Source organism: Leptodactylus fuscus, chromosome 3 (genome assembly GCF_031893055.1).
Source record: "Leptodactylus fuscus isolate aLepFus1 chromosome 3, aLepFus1.hap2, whole genome shotgun sequence".
NCBI lineage: Eukaryota > Metazoa > Chordata > Amphibia > Anura > Leptodactylidae > Leptodactylus > Leptodactylus fuscus.
In genome coordinates, this window is record NC_134267.1 from 138546641 (window position 1) to 138564142 (window position 17502).

The 17502-nt window shown below is 39.1% G+C and overlaps 1 protein-coding gene across 1 annotated transcript in view; it reads left to right on the plus strand.

The window, feature by feature from the left end:
- The first annotated feature begins 1059 nt into the window (after nt 1–1059).
- The window catches only part of CSMD1 (CUB and Sushi multiple domains 1), a 1381920-nt gene continuing 1365477 nt past the window's right edge, over nt 1060–17502 (plus strand). The window contains exon 1 of the mRNA XM_075268411.1: nt 1060–1850. Within this exon, the coding sequence (XP_075124512.1) occupies nt 1757–1850 (94 nt within the window). The 5' untranslated portion in view covers nt 1060–1756. The remainder of the gene's footprint in view (nt 1851–17502) is intronic.

The window sequence follows — 17502 nt, forward strand, 5'->3', positions numbered from 1 at the left end:
TATCTATAATTATCTCTAATGTTAAAATAGAAAAAAAATCATTTTAAACTTGACTTCTAGGGATGTGGACACTAGATGGCAGCAGCATCACACAAGTTTCACTTTCACCCCCCTTTTTTATTATTAAAGACTGCAATCACCTCTGTGGCACTCACAACCGTATAGCAAAGTCAGCTTCCTTCAATGCCCATTTTCTTTATTAATCCTATTCAAATAGAGAATATGATCTCTCTGCGCCTCTGCACCCAAAGCCTACTGGATCAGTTGGAAACTTGTTTGAACAATTAATATGAATTTCCTCTGATCAAAAGCTTCTTATAGATGTAGATACTGAAGCGTTAACCCCTTCCTATATACACAGCAATATCTGCGCCTGCAGCCTAGGAAGTCCGAGCAGCATGCTAATTCTCCTAGCAAAGGGAGACACAGCATTATGATAATTCTGCAGATGAAGCACAAAAACTGTAATGATAGTTATGCCAATGTAATGTTTCTCAGTAGACACTTTGGATATAATGCGCCATAATGCATATGTGACACCCAGGGTTTCTTCCTGCTATTCTATTCCAGCACTCCCCTGGCACTTGCTTTTTTCGCTGGACCGTGCAGCTTGGCTCTTAAATATTCTACAAGTTAGCAGAGGCAGAAAGAGTTCAAAGGCATCAGCAAAAGTCCCAGCTAAATCCCAGTCTGTGAATGTGGAATTATGTGAAAGCTCTTAATAAAAGATATCCTTCTTAGCTACACCACTTATTACAGATGACACTGCCATGAGAATCCATCCTGTCTCAAGGAGACATCAGTTTTTTTTCGTCTCTGTGGAAAAGGAGGGTCAATTTGTCCTGATCAAGAACTGTAAATGAACTATCCAGACACTTAATAAGGTTCCAAGGCCCCTTTCGTTCTTGGCTATCCTTCAAGAGCTTTCTTTTTTTGTGGAAGAAGTGATCACTTTAATTAGGATTCATCATCTGATCCCTGTTCTTGTGCTGAGATCACTGCAACAGTCCTATAACAATGACAAGGAAAAGCAAGCTGCTACCAACAGAATGCCTAGAAACAGCCCTAGCTGCTGAGAGCAGAATCAGACAGTGTGTGCTCATTCCTCAGCTCCTTCTGCATCTCTTACAAGACACAAACCGCCTGGACTGAAAAAATCTTATGGACTGCAAGTTGACTGAAAGTTTAACTCTTGCAGATAGCATTGCACGCCTAGTGCTTGTGTGTGCTGTGTCTCCCAGTGATGTCATGTGAAGGACCCTAGTGCAAGCTGCTTGTCATTCCAGCATCTATCTCTACGACTAGTATGTGGGGCTTTCCTGTGCTAGATGGAAGGAGACTGGTGCTAGGGAGGTCTCTGAGCAGCTTCAGTCTCTTTCCCCTCTTTGTGCTTAGTGATGGTTGAGTCCAGCTCCTTCTGCTGCCTGCTCTGTACAGTGTAGTGTCTGCTGCGATCTCTCTCTCTTCCCCAGCCACGATTGTGCTGCCTGCTCTGGATACCTGCCTGCCTGCCTGCCTGCTGGATTGTGCGCTGTCCGTTCAGCACCACTAACCTGCAGCTTCTTCTCCCATTGCTGGACCTACAGGAGGACATCTGCTGCCTGCTCTCCTGCAGAGGCTGGGAGCTGTGCACGATGACATGAGAGGCAACTTCAAGTGGCGTCATAACCTGGATCACTACTCCATTTTCTGGCTATTTGATTGTATTGGTGATCAATCTGGAGAACGGTAATATCTGGTTGAGGAAGGCGTTTGGATGTGTGGAGACTATAGAGACATGACTGCGCTGGGGACATTGAAGTATCTGCTGCTGCTGCTTGTGTGCCTGGGGTTCCTCACTGCAGCTAAGGGTAAGATTTATGCCTAGACATAGTTCTGTGTAATGCTGGTCATCCAGTGTGGCCACTGCATGGCTAAGGTGTTAGCCCTAAGTTCTGCATACTCAATTAGGAGCACTGAGCAGAAGACTTTTAGCAGCCTGGATTGTGGCAAGCTTCATTCTCTATAATATGGTGATCCATGCATTGTATGATAAATGATGTGCTAACTCCATATGGCAAGGTGGTAGCCCTCAAGCTGTCCATTAGTGGATTAAAAGATAGACTTTTAGCTGAATGCATCATACATGAAGCTGCTTGGATACTGTCAATGATGAATGCCTATAGGTTTCATGTATTAATGATCCTTGCATTGGGTGATGAAGGATAGGAGTACTTCATAGGTAAGGTGGTGGCCCTCAAGTTGTTGTACATTAGTAAGAAGGAAGAGACTTTTAGCTATATGTATTACAATTGGATCTGGATGCTGGCAATTTCTTTAAGGGACTGATGTGGTGATATATGTATTGCATGGTTAAGGATTTAGTAATATTATACAGCCCTCAAAATGAATACCAGCAGATTAAGAAGCAGACTTTGGAATATGCATGAAGCTGCACAATGGAAATGCTGAATATCTAAAGGGGTAACATGGTGATCTATACAGTCCATAGTGTCATAAAAGAGGTGATAACTCCAGGGCAGTTCACTAAACAGTAATATACTTAGGAGTTCAGAGAAATATGCTATGTAGCCATATATCATTATTGTACCAGTGTCTCCATCCACATTAGAAGGAAATTTATTACACCGATAACATTTTATTCAGTGATTAATCTCCACCATATTACAAGAGTACAGTATAGTTGTATTATCTGCAACCCCAAATTGTCCATGTTCCTGAGATTCTTTAGCCAAAGGCAGCTTTAACTTTTGACATGGGCATTGTTTTTTATAAGTGTGCTTTAGTCTGTTATGTATATTGTGCCCTATAGTTATAAAGATGTGATGCCATTATTACACTGATTGGCTTCTAGCCTTGAATATGTGTATTTGGAGCTCTTTGACCCGAGAAGAAAATCTGACCATTGAGTTGTATAATTTCAGCTACACCTGTTATTGCTATAGGGATTTATGACACCACTAGTTTAGCATAATAATACCAAAGGGGATGCTCATGTTCAATGTTTTCCTTGGTATTTAGGCAATGTAATCTCTTCTAAATGGAGTAGATATTCATGCTAAAATGCACATGTACAGATTTGCAAAATATGAATAGTCTGTGAAAGTGAGTGCACATCTTAATACATCATTCCTGCCATAGCTCCTAAGTATGTTGCCCTTCCAGGGACTCTTATACAATTTACTTATGGGGACTAATGCATTGACCTTTATGTGTACAGCTTGTCCAAGCATCATCCTAGTGCACAACCTTGGTCCACATGCTTGGTTTATTATATTACCTACTGTTGTTCTCCACATGAATAACAATTTTCATTACCATAAATCTACATCCCAGAGTCACTTGGGTTGCAGTCTTATTAATGAAAGTCTGTGGTACAATGTTAATATCAAGAACATAAGTATGTCTTTCATACATGCTAAAATACCATAATGGAGGAAAGCTAAGCAGTAAATATAATTCAGACCAAATGTTTTACTTTAAAAGTTTAAATGAAGGCATTTAGTTATATATGACAGTGTAATAAGTCATAAAATTAAGATGGATTCATTATTGCTACTTGTTTTCTTGGTTTATGCTAAAGGCGCCCTTGCAATCTGATCTGGTAATGAAGAAGCAGGAGGAAGTGTGTGATGTTCTCTGTACAAGCTTTGAATACATCCCCAGACTGAGCAATTCGTGTGTAGCCTGTAGATGCAATAGACATGCTGTGTGTGTGTGAGTGGCTGTGTGTGGGCTTTTCTTCTCAAATCTTCTTTCTTCCCCTCGCTCTACAGTAATTTATCAGTTAAAGTCAGACTTATTTGTCTGTTTGAACATGGATAGAAGCGATTTTAACTGAAAATCAGGATTTTTACGCTAAAATGTCAGTTTATCTAAATGTATGTGTGTGTATGTATATGTGTGTAGCTATCTATATAATTACTTATCTATATCTGTGTGTATGTATATATATTTGTGAAGGATCCATTTTCTGTAAGCAGGTTGTCAGGCTTGCTACTGTGCAAGTTACAATATAAGGTTGTCACTATCTATATAGCTTTGGTCTCCAACTGTTGTGAAACTACAACTCCCAGCATGCCTTAACAGGCATGAGGGATTGTTGCTAGATAGCAACAGGTTGGACATCACTGTTAGGCTGGTTCAACATATTTCCAGTGCTTTACCTAGATGATACAGAAATGCTGGAATAAAACTGATAATAGAACTGATCCCATTATTTTGTATAGGATTAGTTCTGGTATTGCGTATCAGTTGTGATGCGGAATGTTTCCCAGCATGCAACCTTTTTCTATTCTGCTATGTCTGGCTATGGATATCAGATAGTTGGACAAGGAACACAAAATGTCATCAATTGTATTCTGCAGAAAAAACACCTAGCTGGACACACTGATGTATGGAAACACAGCCAAGAACTGGGACTATGTATTAGATGTGTGATCAGCTGAACTTGCCAATTTGAACAGGACTGGTTGACCATCTATTGCGTAGGGGCGTTCTGGACTCTAGGTTGACTGTATTTTTTGGGGGAGATAACGTTAGGGTAGTTGCATTTTAACTACCCAATTTTTTATTCGTGAAGAGATAAGCCACTACTACAGGGGTCTGACAGGGGCTTTCTCCCCTCACTCAGCTAAGCTGAGAGTTCATGTGTATGTGGAAGCTGGGCAAGATAATTGTTGGTTGTATGAGCATTCAGACAACAGTTATATAAAGTATATTTCCAGCTTCAGACAGCATATTGTTCACTGGGGCTTTAGACATGAACTTTATTAAAAATCCATTCTATGTATCTGTGCTCTGAGATCCATACGCACTATAACTTGGACAACATGGTCTCATATATTTTATTTGACTTTCATCATTGGAGTACTATTCCCTTAATGTATAGCAATGTATGAGAATTAAAGAGGAACATATACTAAACACAAGCCTTTTAACCCCATGCCTTGCTTAGTCCCAAAAACCTTCTTGAAGGTACATAAGCTCTGCAGCATGAGTGATTCAGGTTATGCAGTCTATTCAACCAAGACATAACCTGCTTGAAAACTATTTCATTTAGGCATTTCTCTGTTCAATTTCATATGAATGACTTAAAAGTGGAATGGTCAATGGTGAAGTCTCAGGTGTGTTGCTCCGGCTGACCTGATTTCAGAAACCATGCCTCCCAGCCTCCTGCTCGGGAAGAAGGCTTTGGTAAATCTGGGCACCTGCAGCAGATCTGATGCTGGAACATTTCTAGCACTAGCTTGTAGGTTTTAGCATAAATCCTAACATACTTTAATAAACCCAGACATGATGGATCTGAAACTTGGCATTTACACACATTTTGAATTCATAAGCTGCAGTGTGTAAGGAACTTAGAAGTCTTCATATTTCAATGTCACTGTTCTCTGCATAAGCAAACAGTATAGACTGTACGTTGTGCACTACATCATGAGAACATAAAGCTGTGCATCCTGCTATAGAATAGCATAGGCATGACTTAATATTGAATCAATTTATAGGACTATGCATTTCACCTCTTGACCACTTTATATGTATTGTAATTGTATAGTGCAAGGGCTACGTAAAAGACGTTGCTGGAACGAAGAAATTGGAATTTACTGTATGATCAAAAAATGAACCAAGAACCTCCTGCTCTTGTAAATATTTGCTGAGGATATATATATATATATATATATATATATATATATATATATATATATATATATACTGTATATCACTCCAAAATGTGGAGTCTCTCTACAATGTATATGTCTGCAGTGCATTATCAGATATTCAATGCCATGAGAATGAAATATTATCTATCTATCTATCTATCTATCTATCTATCTATCTATCTGTGTATATATATATATATATATATATATATATATATATATATATATATGTGTAAGGTCCATATCTGTTACAGTATTAATAAAATAGGGTAGAAATAGCATTTGAAACCATGGTTCCATAGTAAAATACAAATATATACCTTGTAATGGAGTCCATATATATATATATATATATATATATATATATCATTATGCATACATGTTTATACATTAGTCAGATATACATAAGTTTACACATCTGTCAGAATACTGCAATGTGGGTATAGCTTAACAACTGTATCTTTAAAACTGGTGGGCTGTGTCAATCAGAAGGATGTTTAGTAGACTATATTCGGTTGCTAGGTAACACTAGTATTTGATAATCTTTCAATTGTTTAATCTCAGTTTGTCTTACAAGTGTAGATTCTTTCTCCCACCAATGCCATAAAAAGCATTTTCACCGAAAAACAGTTTTTATACGGATGTAATAATTGCACAAATATTACAAATAATACTCTGTGCAGCAACTTCCTACAAAAATACCCCAAGTGCATTTTACATTGTCCATAAGTTAAGGATATTCCTTTACCTACAGTGTGTAGTGAAGGTAGAAATGAATGGTCACTTATGTGGTGTGAATTGCTTGGCCATCCCAAGAGTAGTTCATCATTTCTACCAGGGGCGTAACATGAGGAGGTGCAGAGGGTTCCGTCGTTTCGGGCTCAGGAGCCTTAGCGGGGCCCATAAGCACTAGCATCAGTATTGAGATTGTAGCTTCCATTTGGCCCATAAACCAAGGAGACCCACAGGTTACCCTAAGCACACTAAGGTCGATCAAACTCCTTAGCACCAATAATCATCAGTATTAAGAATTCGCTGTAGGGATGAGGTAAGGGGCCCCAGACAAAAGATTGCATCGGGGCACACAACTCTTTAGTAACACCATTGCTTTCTACAATACCAGTACATAATGTATTACACTATGTTCACTTAGGACTATGAAACACTGAACTAAAGCTATGATGCAAAATATAATGGGGAGAGAATTCCTCAATGTATAAACCAGCCACGCGCTTCCTGCTTCAATTATACCTTTAGGGAGACTCCTGGTGTTTCTGTAGGTATAGTTGACATGCTGTGACTTCCAAAACCATGATGGTTTTGGAAATTGCCATATATCTGCAGAGCTATGACTGTAAATCACCGCGTTTACGCCATGGGCAAACTGCGGTGTTAAAACCACTTGAGGCCACGGCCTTACGGTATGTATTACAGGGCTAGCAAAATTAATGAGATTCTGGCGAATTCCATCCACACATTGCAGAAAGACTGCGTTTTTAAAAATGCAACATGTTAATTTTATCTGCAGAAACACGTTTCCCTGTAAGATTCATAAAGGAAGAAAAACCACAGAGCAATGCAATGCAATGCAATGAAAAAAACTGCTGAAGAAAGACAATGCATTTCTGCAGCTTTTTTAGCTGCTTTGCACAACGTGGGGCTATTTTACACCCTCCACTATAGCTTTCATTTGCTGGGTAGACTAGATAAATAGAGATAATCAGCTTAGTGTCTCGCCAGTGGGTTCTGTGGCAGATCAGCCATGAAATCCATGGCACAATGAAGCAGGATGCAGATATTTGCCTCAAAGTCAAGGCCCAATTCTGCCATTTGAGCAAACAATTAGACTTATATATGAAGTGGATGAGCAACACTCATGTAATAATGTGAATCAGAGAGCAAGTCAGACCTCATGCTGGCAACAAGCAGCACAATTCTGGACTTAACATGCCTCTATCCCTCCTCCCTCATAGATTGTAAGTTCTCGCGGGCAGGGCCCTCTACCCCACTGTGCCAGTCGGTCATTGTTAGTATTATATCTGTTTCACATATTTTGTGTACTGTATGTAAACCTTCAAATGTAAAGCACCATGGAATTAATGCTGTTATATAAATAAACTATAATAATGTATTTAAATAGATAGACTGACACATTGTACAAAAATCTTCCAAAAAATTCAAAAAAAACCTCAAGTGCTCTGTCAGCCCCCTCCCAGTTGTTGCTTACTAGCCTCCAATGGCATGAAACATCCCATAGTGATAAATTGAACTATAGCTGTGGGAGGATCTGTGGGGATGGGGGAACAGACACCAACTAATCGATCCTGTGAACAGACTATAAGTTAATAAACCTGTCACTGCATATATCATATACTTTGTATCAATGGACCATTTTTCATAGTATTATCCGTCTGCTATGCTGCACAGTATGTATTAATTAAATGAGCCTAAGAATGAACATGTGTAGAACTTGTGTAATATATATATATACTAGCTGGTACCCGCGACTTCGTCTGCAGTGATTGTAGCAGTGGGTATATACAGGCGTGGGTAAGGTTTTTGTACTGTGTATAAGGTATGGGATATGAAATGTAAGTTTGTATCTTGTAATTCAGAGAATACGTGTGACTTTTGTGTTGAAGTTAATTTGTATTAGAGCCGCTATACGGTGTTGTGAGGAAATTTACATAGTGACTTTGGGACAGAGGTATTTGAAGTTAACCCTTTCCCGCCGATGGCATTTTTTGATTTTCGTTTTTGACTCCCCTCCTTCTAAACCCCATAACTTTTTTATTTCTCCGCTCCCAGAGTCATATGAGGTCTTAATTTTTGCGAGACAAATTTTTCTTCATGATGCCACCATTAATTATTCTATATAATGTACTGGGAAGCAGGGAAAAAATTCAAAATGGGGTGGATTTCAAGAAAAAATGCATTTCTGCGACTTTCTTACTGGCTTTGGTTTTACGGCGTTCACTGTGCAACCAAAATGACATGTCCCCTGTATTCTGTGTTTCGTTACGATTCCGGGGATACCAAATTTATATGGTTTTAGTTACATTTTGACCCCTTAAAAACAAATCCAAAACTGTTAAAAAAATTTTTTGGGAAAAGTCGCCATATTCCGACAGCCGTAACTTTTTTATACGTGCATGTACGGGGATGTGTAGGGCGTATTTTTTTGCGGGACTGGGTGTACTTTGTAGTTCTACCATTTTCGGGAAATGTTATTGCTTTGATCACTTTTTATTCAAATTTTTATCAGAATCAAAACAGTGAAAAAACAGCGGTTTGGCACTTTTGACCATTTTTCCGGCTACGGAGTTTACCGAAAAGGAAAAATATTTGTATAGCTTTGTAGAGCGGGCGATTTTGGATGCGGGGATACCTAACATGTATGTGTTTCACAGTTTTTAACTACTTTTATATGTGTTCTAGGGAAAGGGGGGTGATTTGAATTTTTAATCCTTTTTTTTTTGTTTTTAATATTTTTTTTTACTTTTTTTAAACTTTTTTTTTTTTGCATTTATTAGACCGCCTAGGGGTATTGACATGGGTGGGCGGTGTCGCGGATTGTCAGAGCGGTGGGGGTTGGCAAACATGGCTGCTCCGGAGCGTTAAAGAGAGCCTCCTGGAGTATCGTTAAGGTGAGGGGCAAAGTGGTAAAGTATATGTATATGAGATTGTGTGGGGTTGGGGGCGAGGCTGTAGAAGGCAATATGAATTTTGTGGCTTGCTATGGTCCAAAGTGTGTGAGATTGCAGAGATGGTGATGTGAGTTTGGGGTTTGTGGGGGTCCTGGGAAAAACGTATGTGTGCTATTGTGACGAAAAGTAGCCTATTGCGCAATGGGGTGTATTAACTATGTTTGTGGAAAATTTCAGCCAAATCGGTCGAGCGGGTTTTGCGTGATTGATTAACAAACATCCGAACACACAAACCCACAAACATCCAAACTCACAAACTTTCACATTTATAATATTAATAGGATATAATATAATATATATATACACTTAGTCTATGATGGAAAAATCTCTTGACGCATATCAAACGCTAAGTGGTTCTTTGATGTTCCGCACTTTCTACCATTGGTCTAGTAAATCATAGCGAAAAGAACATACATACCCCTGGCAAGAATTTCCTGCAGCACCACTGAACGGGTCCAATACATATAGCATTGCGATGTGAGCATGTCCTGAGGCTTTTACAACATTGATTCATTCAGTTCATTCTGATGGCTTGTACGTTTTATGGAGTGATTGTCAGATAAGTTTACCAGCTCCAACATAGTCAATCCCATCAATTAATATTTGGCCTGGTTGTGATGTAAAAATCAGATCATATTCTGATCATGACAACCAATACGGCTGTGAAGCGCACTACATAGGTTTACTAAACCTTGGTTACTGCTCTAATATCTGAATCCTAATATATAGCTGATTTTATGTTTTTGATGTAAGTTCTTAACAGCAATTGATGTTTGTACTTTTAGCGTTTCTGGATATAAAATACAGCAAAAAATAGATGTGGTCAACCTAGTTTGTCAACTGAACTTATATAAAAAAAAAAGCAAAATTTTCTTACAAGGGTATTTCTACTTATGTCATATTCCTAAATGACATGTATGTTTGGTGTCACCTCCAGAGCTTCTGCCTAAGGGTAGGTTCACATTACAGTTATTAATGTCCGTTGTTCTTATCCATAATAGGATGAGAATAATGGATGTTTACCATAACATGCAGACGGAGTCACCTGCATTCACTCACTCCCATGTTTTTTTTTTTACAAGAAAAAGTGGAGCCCGGAAGCTATTTTGTTGCATTACAAAAGTAAACAAATATGACAGACGACAGGGTCCATCCAGTTTATTACAATAGAGTCAATGGGAATGGGTACAGACGGAAGAGACTGTATCTGTCTCCGTCACTCTGCCGCTGATAAAGTCTGTAATTCTCATCCAATGATGGATAAGAGCAGCTGACGGTCACAATGATAGTGTGAATGTTCTCTTATAGAACAGGTTACCTTGACAATGGTAGACATCAGTGTCTCTGTTTCAGTAATACCTGTAGGCTATAAGGAAACACAGAAACCCATTCAGCTTCCTCACCACCAAAGTATGGCAGGATGTAGGATCACAAAATGGATTCAGGGGACTTCCATTCTCCCAACAGATATGGTTTCCACCTATAAAAGATCTATACAATATTCTGTGGTATGCTAGAATTGCTTAAGGTAAAATCCTTTAAATAAATTCATTAATTTTACATATTATATATAAGAACTTTTCTCAATAGATATTCATGCTATATGCAAATTTTGAGGACTGCTATGGTTTATACCCCTCTTTTGTGGACTGCTCAAACTTCAACTGTATTTGGCAATATTTCAATCATAAAATGATAAAATTATAAAATGACTAATATGTCCTTGATAAATACCCTCAGCTCTAGTACCGCTGATCTGTGAGTCTATGTCGATTTTTCTGCAGTCAAACACTGGCCTCAGTGATCTTGTGTCATACATGCCAGGTTCCCTGTTGAGGCCAGTCAATGGCTGTAGCCGTCAAGTTGGTATATGTTAAGAAAATCTGGAGGGGATTTCTGGAAGAACTCTACTGGAGTTGCAAGGAATCTTAGTGACTATTACTTTACCATTTTGTTCCCTCTATGTTATTTAGCTCAAAGACTCCTTTAATACAAAGATCTTAGAAATGTCACATTTCAGTTGATACACCATTTATATCCTGATATAAGTTACCTTACGTTCATGAGAACAATAATATTATTTGGAAAGATTGAGAAGTAATTTTAGGTCTTGGTACGCACTAGTCTAACACAGCATGCTTTCCATTAACTTTGACTGCATAGATGTTAGTGCTTGATTTTCTCCAGCTCAAGCCATCATCTGTCTAGTCCTACTGTATATGTACCTATGTAAGGGCAGAGTTACTGCTGAGGTAATGTTTTTAATATCCATCTTAATAAAGTTTGCCTTGCTTGTGTTCCCAGGGTGAGGGATTTAATTCTGCAAAAAAAATATTTTTTTAGATTAAAAAGTACACTATAACCTTATCCACAAATGGATGAAATAGCTGGAAAGCCAAGATATGTATTTTCTATTTCTGTCTGTCTAGGTACAAACTTACTATTTTTAAGGGAAGTTTAGTACCACCAGGAAAGTTGTTTGTAGTGCCTACAGCTGTCAGCATTCAGAGTGAATATTCTATTCTAACTTGATACTTCTTCCTTCACATAGAGTCTGAAAAAGCTCTCATCCCAAGAGGCAGTCTGTCATTACTGCAGACATGTATATTGCATTTTCTGGAGTATGTGGACTTTGCAGAGTACATTCATTTTATATTCATGATGAATATAGCATGAAATGTGAAAATGTGTGGATTTTAGAGTGGATTGGACACCATTAATATTAATAGATGTTTCTTTAGGTATAAGGCTGTATGGTTACATATACATGGTAGACAGATTAAAACTGAGGTTTGACATAATGCAAAATGGTGCAACGTATTGCAAGTTATATTGTGGTAAGTACAAAACAACAAGTGTAGACTAAGAGAATGCTACCATTCAACAGGTCTCCTATTATTATACTCCTATTATTATGCTGCATAACACTTTGTGCAGGGGTCATTATGGGGCATAATACTTTCTGCAGGGGCCTCTATGAGGAAAAATGTATGCCCCATAGTGGCCCTTGCACACAGTATTATGCCCCATTGTGGACACCCATGAACAATTATTGTACTCTTGGGTCTTTTCAGACTCCAGAGTATAATAATAGGAGACCCAGGGACTGGATAAAAACATAAACACTGTTACTTACTAGAGTTGAGCGAGTAGTACTCGATCGAGTAGGAATTCGATCGAATACTATGGTATTGGAAATACTCGTACTCAATCGAGTACCACTCGCTATTCGAATGGAAAAGTTCGATGCAGAACCAGCATTGATTGGCCGAATGCTATACAGTCGGCCAGTCAATGATGGTTCTTCTCCTACCTTTAGAAGTCTTCTCCGTGCAGCTTCCCCGCGGCGTCTTCCGGCTCTGAATTCACTCTGCCAGGCATCAGGCCTAGGCAGAGCCGACTGCGCATGTCCGCTTGTAGTGCGTACATGCGCAGTCGGCTCTGCCCAGGACTCATGCCTGGCAGAGAGAATTCAGAGCCGGAAGATGCTGCGGGGACGCTGCAAGGAGAAGACTTCTCGGAGGATCCAGCCCGACCCTCACTCGTGGACTTGGTAAGTATAATTTGATCGAATGTTGCCTACCCCTGAAACGAGCATTTTCCCCCCATAGACTATAATAGGGTTCGATATTCGATTCGAGTAGTCGAATATTGAGGGGCTACTCGAAACGAATATCAAACCTCGAACATTTTACTGTTCGCTCATCTCTATTACTTACCACTCCCTGGCTCCATCACACTCTCTACAGATGTCCGACACACTCTCTGCTAGCAGAAAAAGGAACCCATTAAAGGCAATGGGAGGCTTTTTTTTTCAGCGCTGAAATTCCACACCAAATTCCTCACCATATTCTTCCATGTGAATGGACCCTAACAGACATATCCACAATAAGTCTAGCCAAATCATTATTTGCCGCTAAATTATTGTGCACTCTGTACCCAGTCACACCCTGCATTAGAAACAGTTGCAGTATTGGAAATCACAGCATGTCAATACGTACAGAAATAACAGTGGTTTCTCTGTTAGCATAATTGTAACAGAAAGTCTGCAGAGGAAAACTCCGCAAACTTTCTTTTCAAAGCTCCACGGAAAGAACCATGATGCGTTACCGCCGCTGTTTTTCTCATAGCGCTTTTTTGTTGCCGGACGTCCTGTGGGGCCTTAGCCTCAAGACTTCCTTTTGCCTTTCTAGATCACAAGTATAATGTTGCATGAAAAAACCCAAGAAGGTTGTCAGTTATTGAAATACTGGCCTAGAGAAGCCCAGATGTCTTGCTAGAAGTTTCTCAGATTGCTTGAATTTCCTTTTCTAATAAAATTGGACATCTACCTATCTGTCTGTCTGTCCGTCCGTCTATCCATCCATAGTATACATATTAACTATTTATTAATTGGTAATTATATTTCTCAGGTGTTAATTGGCTGGTGAATATACTGCAGACATTTGACAATGTTATTTCTCCCAGAGTGGAATAAAAAAATAAGAGAAAATTTCACATTAAGATTTCATGTGCATGGTACTGGCCATCAATATTTGCTAATTTGTGTGATTTTTTTATTTTTATTACACCAAATGAAACATCATACACTTTTTTGCCATAAAAAGAAGCACGCCAGACACAATAACAGTAGAAAAGGTGGACTCAAGGACAGACTGCACTCACATTATTCAGATGCAGTGTGCAATTAGATTTTCAATTGACCTGGTAATGGATTGTTGGTGATCTTATTTCATGTAATTGCAGACTGAATTCCTCATCAAAATAAGGTGTAATGTAGAAAATGGGATTCCTGCTATGTATTTAAATGATGTATACTCTTATGGAGAGTACTCATGTTCAGGATAATGAATTACTGGAAGTACTTTCATAGTATATGGGGGCCACTAGTCCTAATTGTATTAATGTATATTGTGTTATCTGGCCCGTGCCTATTGCTTTCTTATCTAAATACTGTTTTGTGGATATAGACTTCTCTAAGCTTGAGCTCTGATTACAATAGTATCTAATTATAATCTACATATAAAGTGAGCATTCCTTGGCTCTGGTATGAATCTAATATAATCTATTTTGCCACATTTGTAGACCTCATGTAAATAAACATGTTTTGCAGACCCATAATTCAGCATCTGTAGTATATTATAGACCGATATATTTTATATTAAAGCATACAACAGTCTGTGTACTAGTCAGTGTATAATATACATATTTAGCACACAGTAACATGACTTAACTTGACATCTAATGTGTTATCATGTGTTCTCATTCATTAACGTGACACATTAAAAGTCAAGATTAGAGATGAGCGACTAGTGTTCGATTGAGTAGGTGTTCGATCGAATACTACAGTATTCAAAATACTCGTACTCAATTGAACACTACTAGCTGTTTGAAGTTTAAGGTTCGATGCAGAACCAGCGTTGATTGGCAGAATGCTATACATTCTGCTAATCAATGCTGGTTCTTCTCTTACATTTAGAAGTCTTCTCCGTGCAGCATCCCCGCGGCGTCTTCCGGGTGGAATTCACTCTGCTTAGGCATCCGGCCTATGCCCATGGACATTGTAGTGTTCGCTCATCTCTAGTCAAGATGGCATTGAGAGTCAGGATAATGCTTGCTACCGCTAATAGATATCCAGTTAATTTCACTAATTTACAATATGCTTTCTGTATCAATTTCCTAATGATTTTCATATTCTCTCTTTCTTGTAATTCAGCTTGAACTTTGTTCAGTTCCAGAGAATACAAATCTGTCGTAGACATGTGATGGCCATGCAGATGTGCACCTCATGGTAGCTGTAAAATAGAACCTGTGTGGCTGGAAAATTTTCTATACAAAGCTTGTGCAAATACTATTAATGCCAAAAATGAAGCGGTCATGTGTTTTTGTCTTGTAAATTTCCCATTTATGGCCATGGCCCCACATTGCGAAGACTTTGCATTTTGCTCTACCTGCAAAGTGGATGGGATTCTGGCTAATCTCATCCACACATTGTAGACAAAAATCCACAGTAGAAATGCTGCGATTTCAAAAACTTGAGCATTTTTGAAAATTGCGGCATGTCAGCTATACCTATGGAAATGCCTGTGTTTTCCATATAGATATAATAGAAGCAGAAAGTCCACAGAGTAAAACTCAAAGCGTTTTTCCCACAGTCTTTTCAGCAGCTCGGCTGTGGCTTGCTACGTGGGGCCTTGGCCTCAAGGACACTTTATTACTATTATTTTTCTATTTTGAAATACTATATTCATTATTTATTCATAAGGGGTAAGAATGTTCACATAGCGTGTTGTATGGACAGCTGAAGCATATTAGCCTGCATATACTAGTGTATTTTTACTGAGTTCAATCAAATGCACACGGTTTGGTGCATTTTTGACACAGCGTGTCACACCAATTCTTAAACCAGTTTTCTGACATATTCAACAATGGGGTAGGGCTTAGATGGAAGGGTGCAATGCTTAAGATACCACAATATCTGACAGAATTGTACCAACAAAAATATGCCATCTAATAGGTTGTATAAACTTAGATTAAGCAATCTAAAAATGCACCAGATTTATTCTTCAGCATCAATCACTATATTAAATCTATTAAATTTTAAGAGTCTAAGGCCGGGTTCGGGGAGTTCGTATGGAGACCCCCGAACAGAATACCGAATGCATTGACAAGCGGTGAGCAGTGAAAGCACATGGACCCCATAGACTATAATTGGGTCTGTGTGCTTTCCGTGCAGTGTCGGAACGAGTCATGTGGACAGGAAAGTAGATCATGAAGTACTTTTTTAATGTAGATTCTGAGCCCCAAATAGGGATCACAATGTACATTTTTTTTTCCCTATCAGTATGTCTTTGTAGAATGGGAGGAAATCCACGCAAACATGGGGAGAACATACAAACTCCTTGTAGAATTGTTCCTGGAGGGATTCGGAATCCAGGACTCCAGTGCTGCAAGGCTGCAGTGCTAACTACTGAGCCACCATATTGCCCCCATCATGAAGTACTTTTCTGTCTGCATGTTCCATGCGGAAAATGCGCAAAAAGCACACGGATCCCATTTTAGTCTATACGGTCCGTGTGCTTTCATAAGCTCACCGCTTGCCAATGCGTTCGGTATTCCATTCAGGGGATCCCCATGTGAACTCCCCAAATGGATTACCAAACACAAATGTGAACCAGGCTTAAGTTTGCAATATCTAAATTTACTAATATAAATTGTTGCAAGACTTTGTTAGCTTTCTCCAAATCTTCGGCTGGAGGCTCTTCTGCACAAGACAGACAGAACTCTCTGCAGCCTCCTGTAGACTTATCTCACATATTTTCAGTAATAGTCAATTACATAGACAAACAGTAACAAACACAAACATCCCCCACAGCTTAGTTTTTAAGGAATAATATTCAGCACACATCAGCAAGTCTGAGCACAATATTTGATGTTATGTGACCTTTATTGAAGGTAAATCCAGATTTGCACTGACAGAAATACATGCTACACCTGAATAATGGTAAAGCCCCACATTGTGGAAACACAGTGCTTTTGGCTGGCTGCTGCAGAAACGTTTTAATAAATCTGCCCACTAAATCACCATTTCCATCGCAACATATTTTCTGTTTGGCTAGCAGTGCCCATACATCTTCAATAACTGTCTGCTGAATGCCTATTGCAATTCTTCCTTAGCCCCTTTCATGTGTATGCACTCATCTGAAACTTTTGTTCCTGTTTAACGCCTTCCCTTCTATGGATGTCTTACGTCCTGATATGGTGGCACGTCACACCTACAGCAGAGAAGCGGTCCCATAAATTCAATAATGTTCACCGCATTACTTATAATCTACCCCTACAGACCTATAGATGACAATAGTAAACAATCCCACAGACTCCTATCAATTGTAACAAATCCAAACCATTTTATTAAATGCATAAAGCGGTTGTTATGACCCGGTCTTCGCAAGCTCAGTCTGTTAGGTTGAGGTGCGGAGTGTCTGAACGGCATTCTGCATGTGAATCGCGGCAGGGGAATGTTCACCCTTCGGTATGTGGTCTCTGTGGATGCACTCATGCATGGATCACGTGATGATTTGCATCGCAGGTCAGTGCTCTATTGTGTCTTTGCCTCTGAAGGGGTGAAGTCC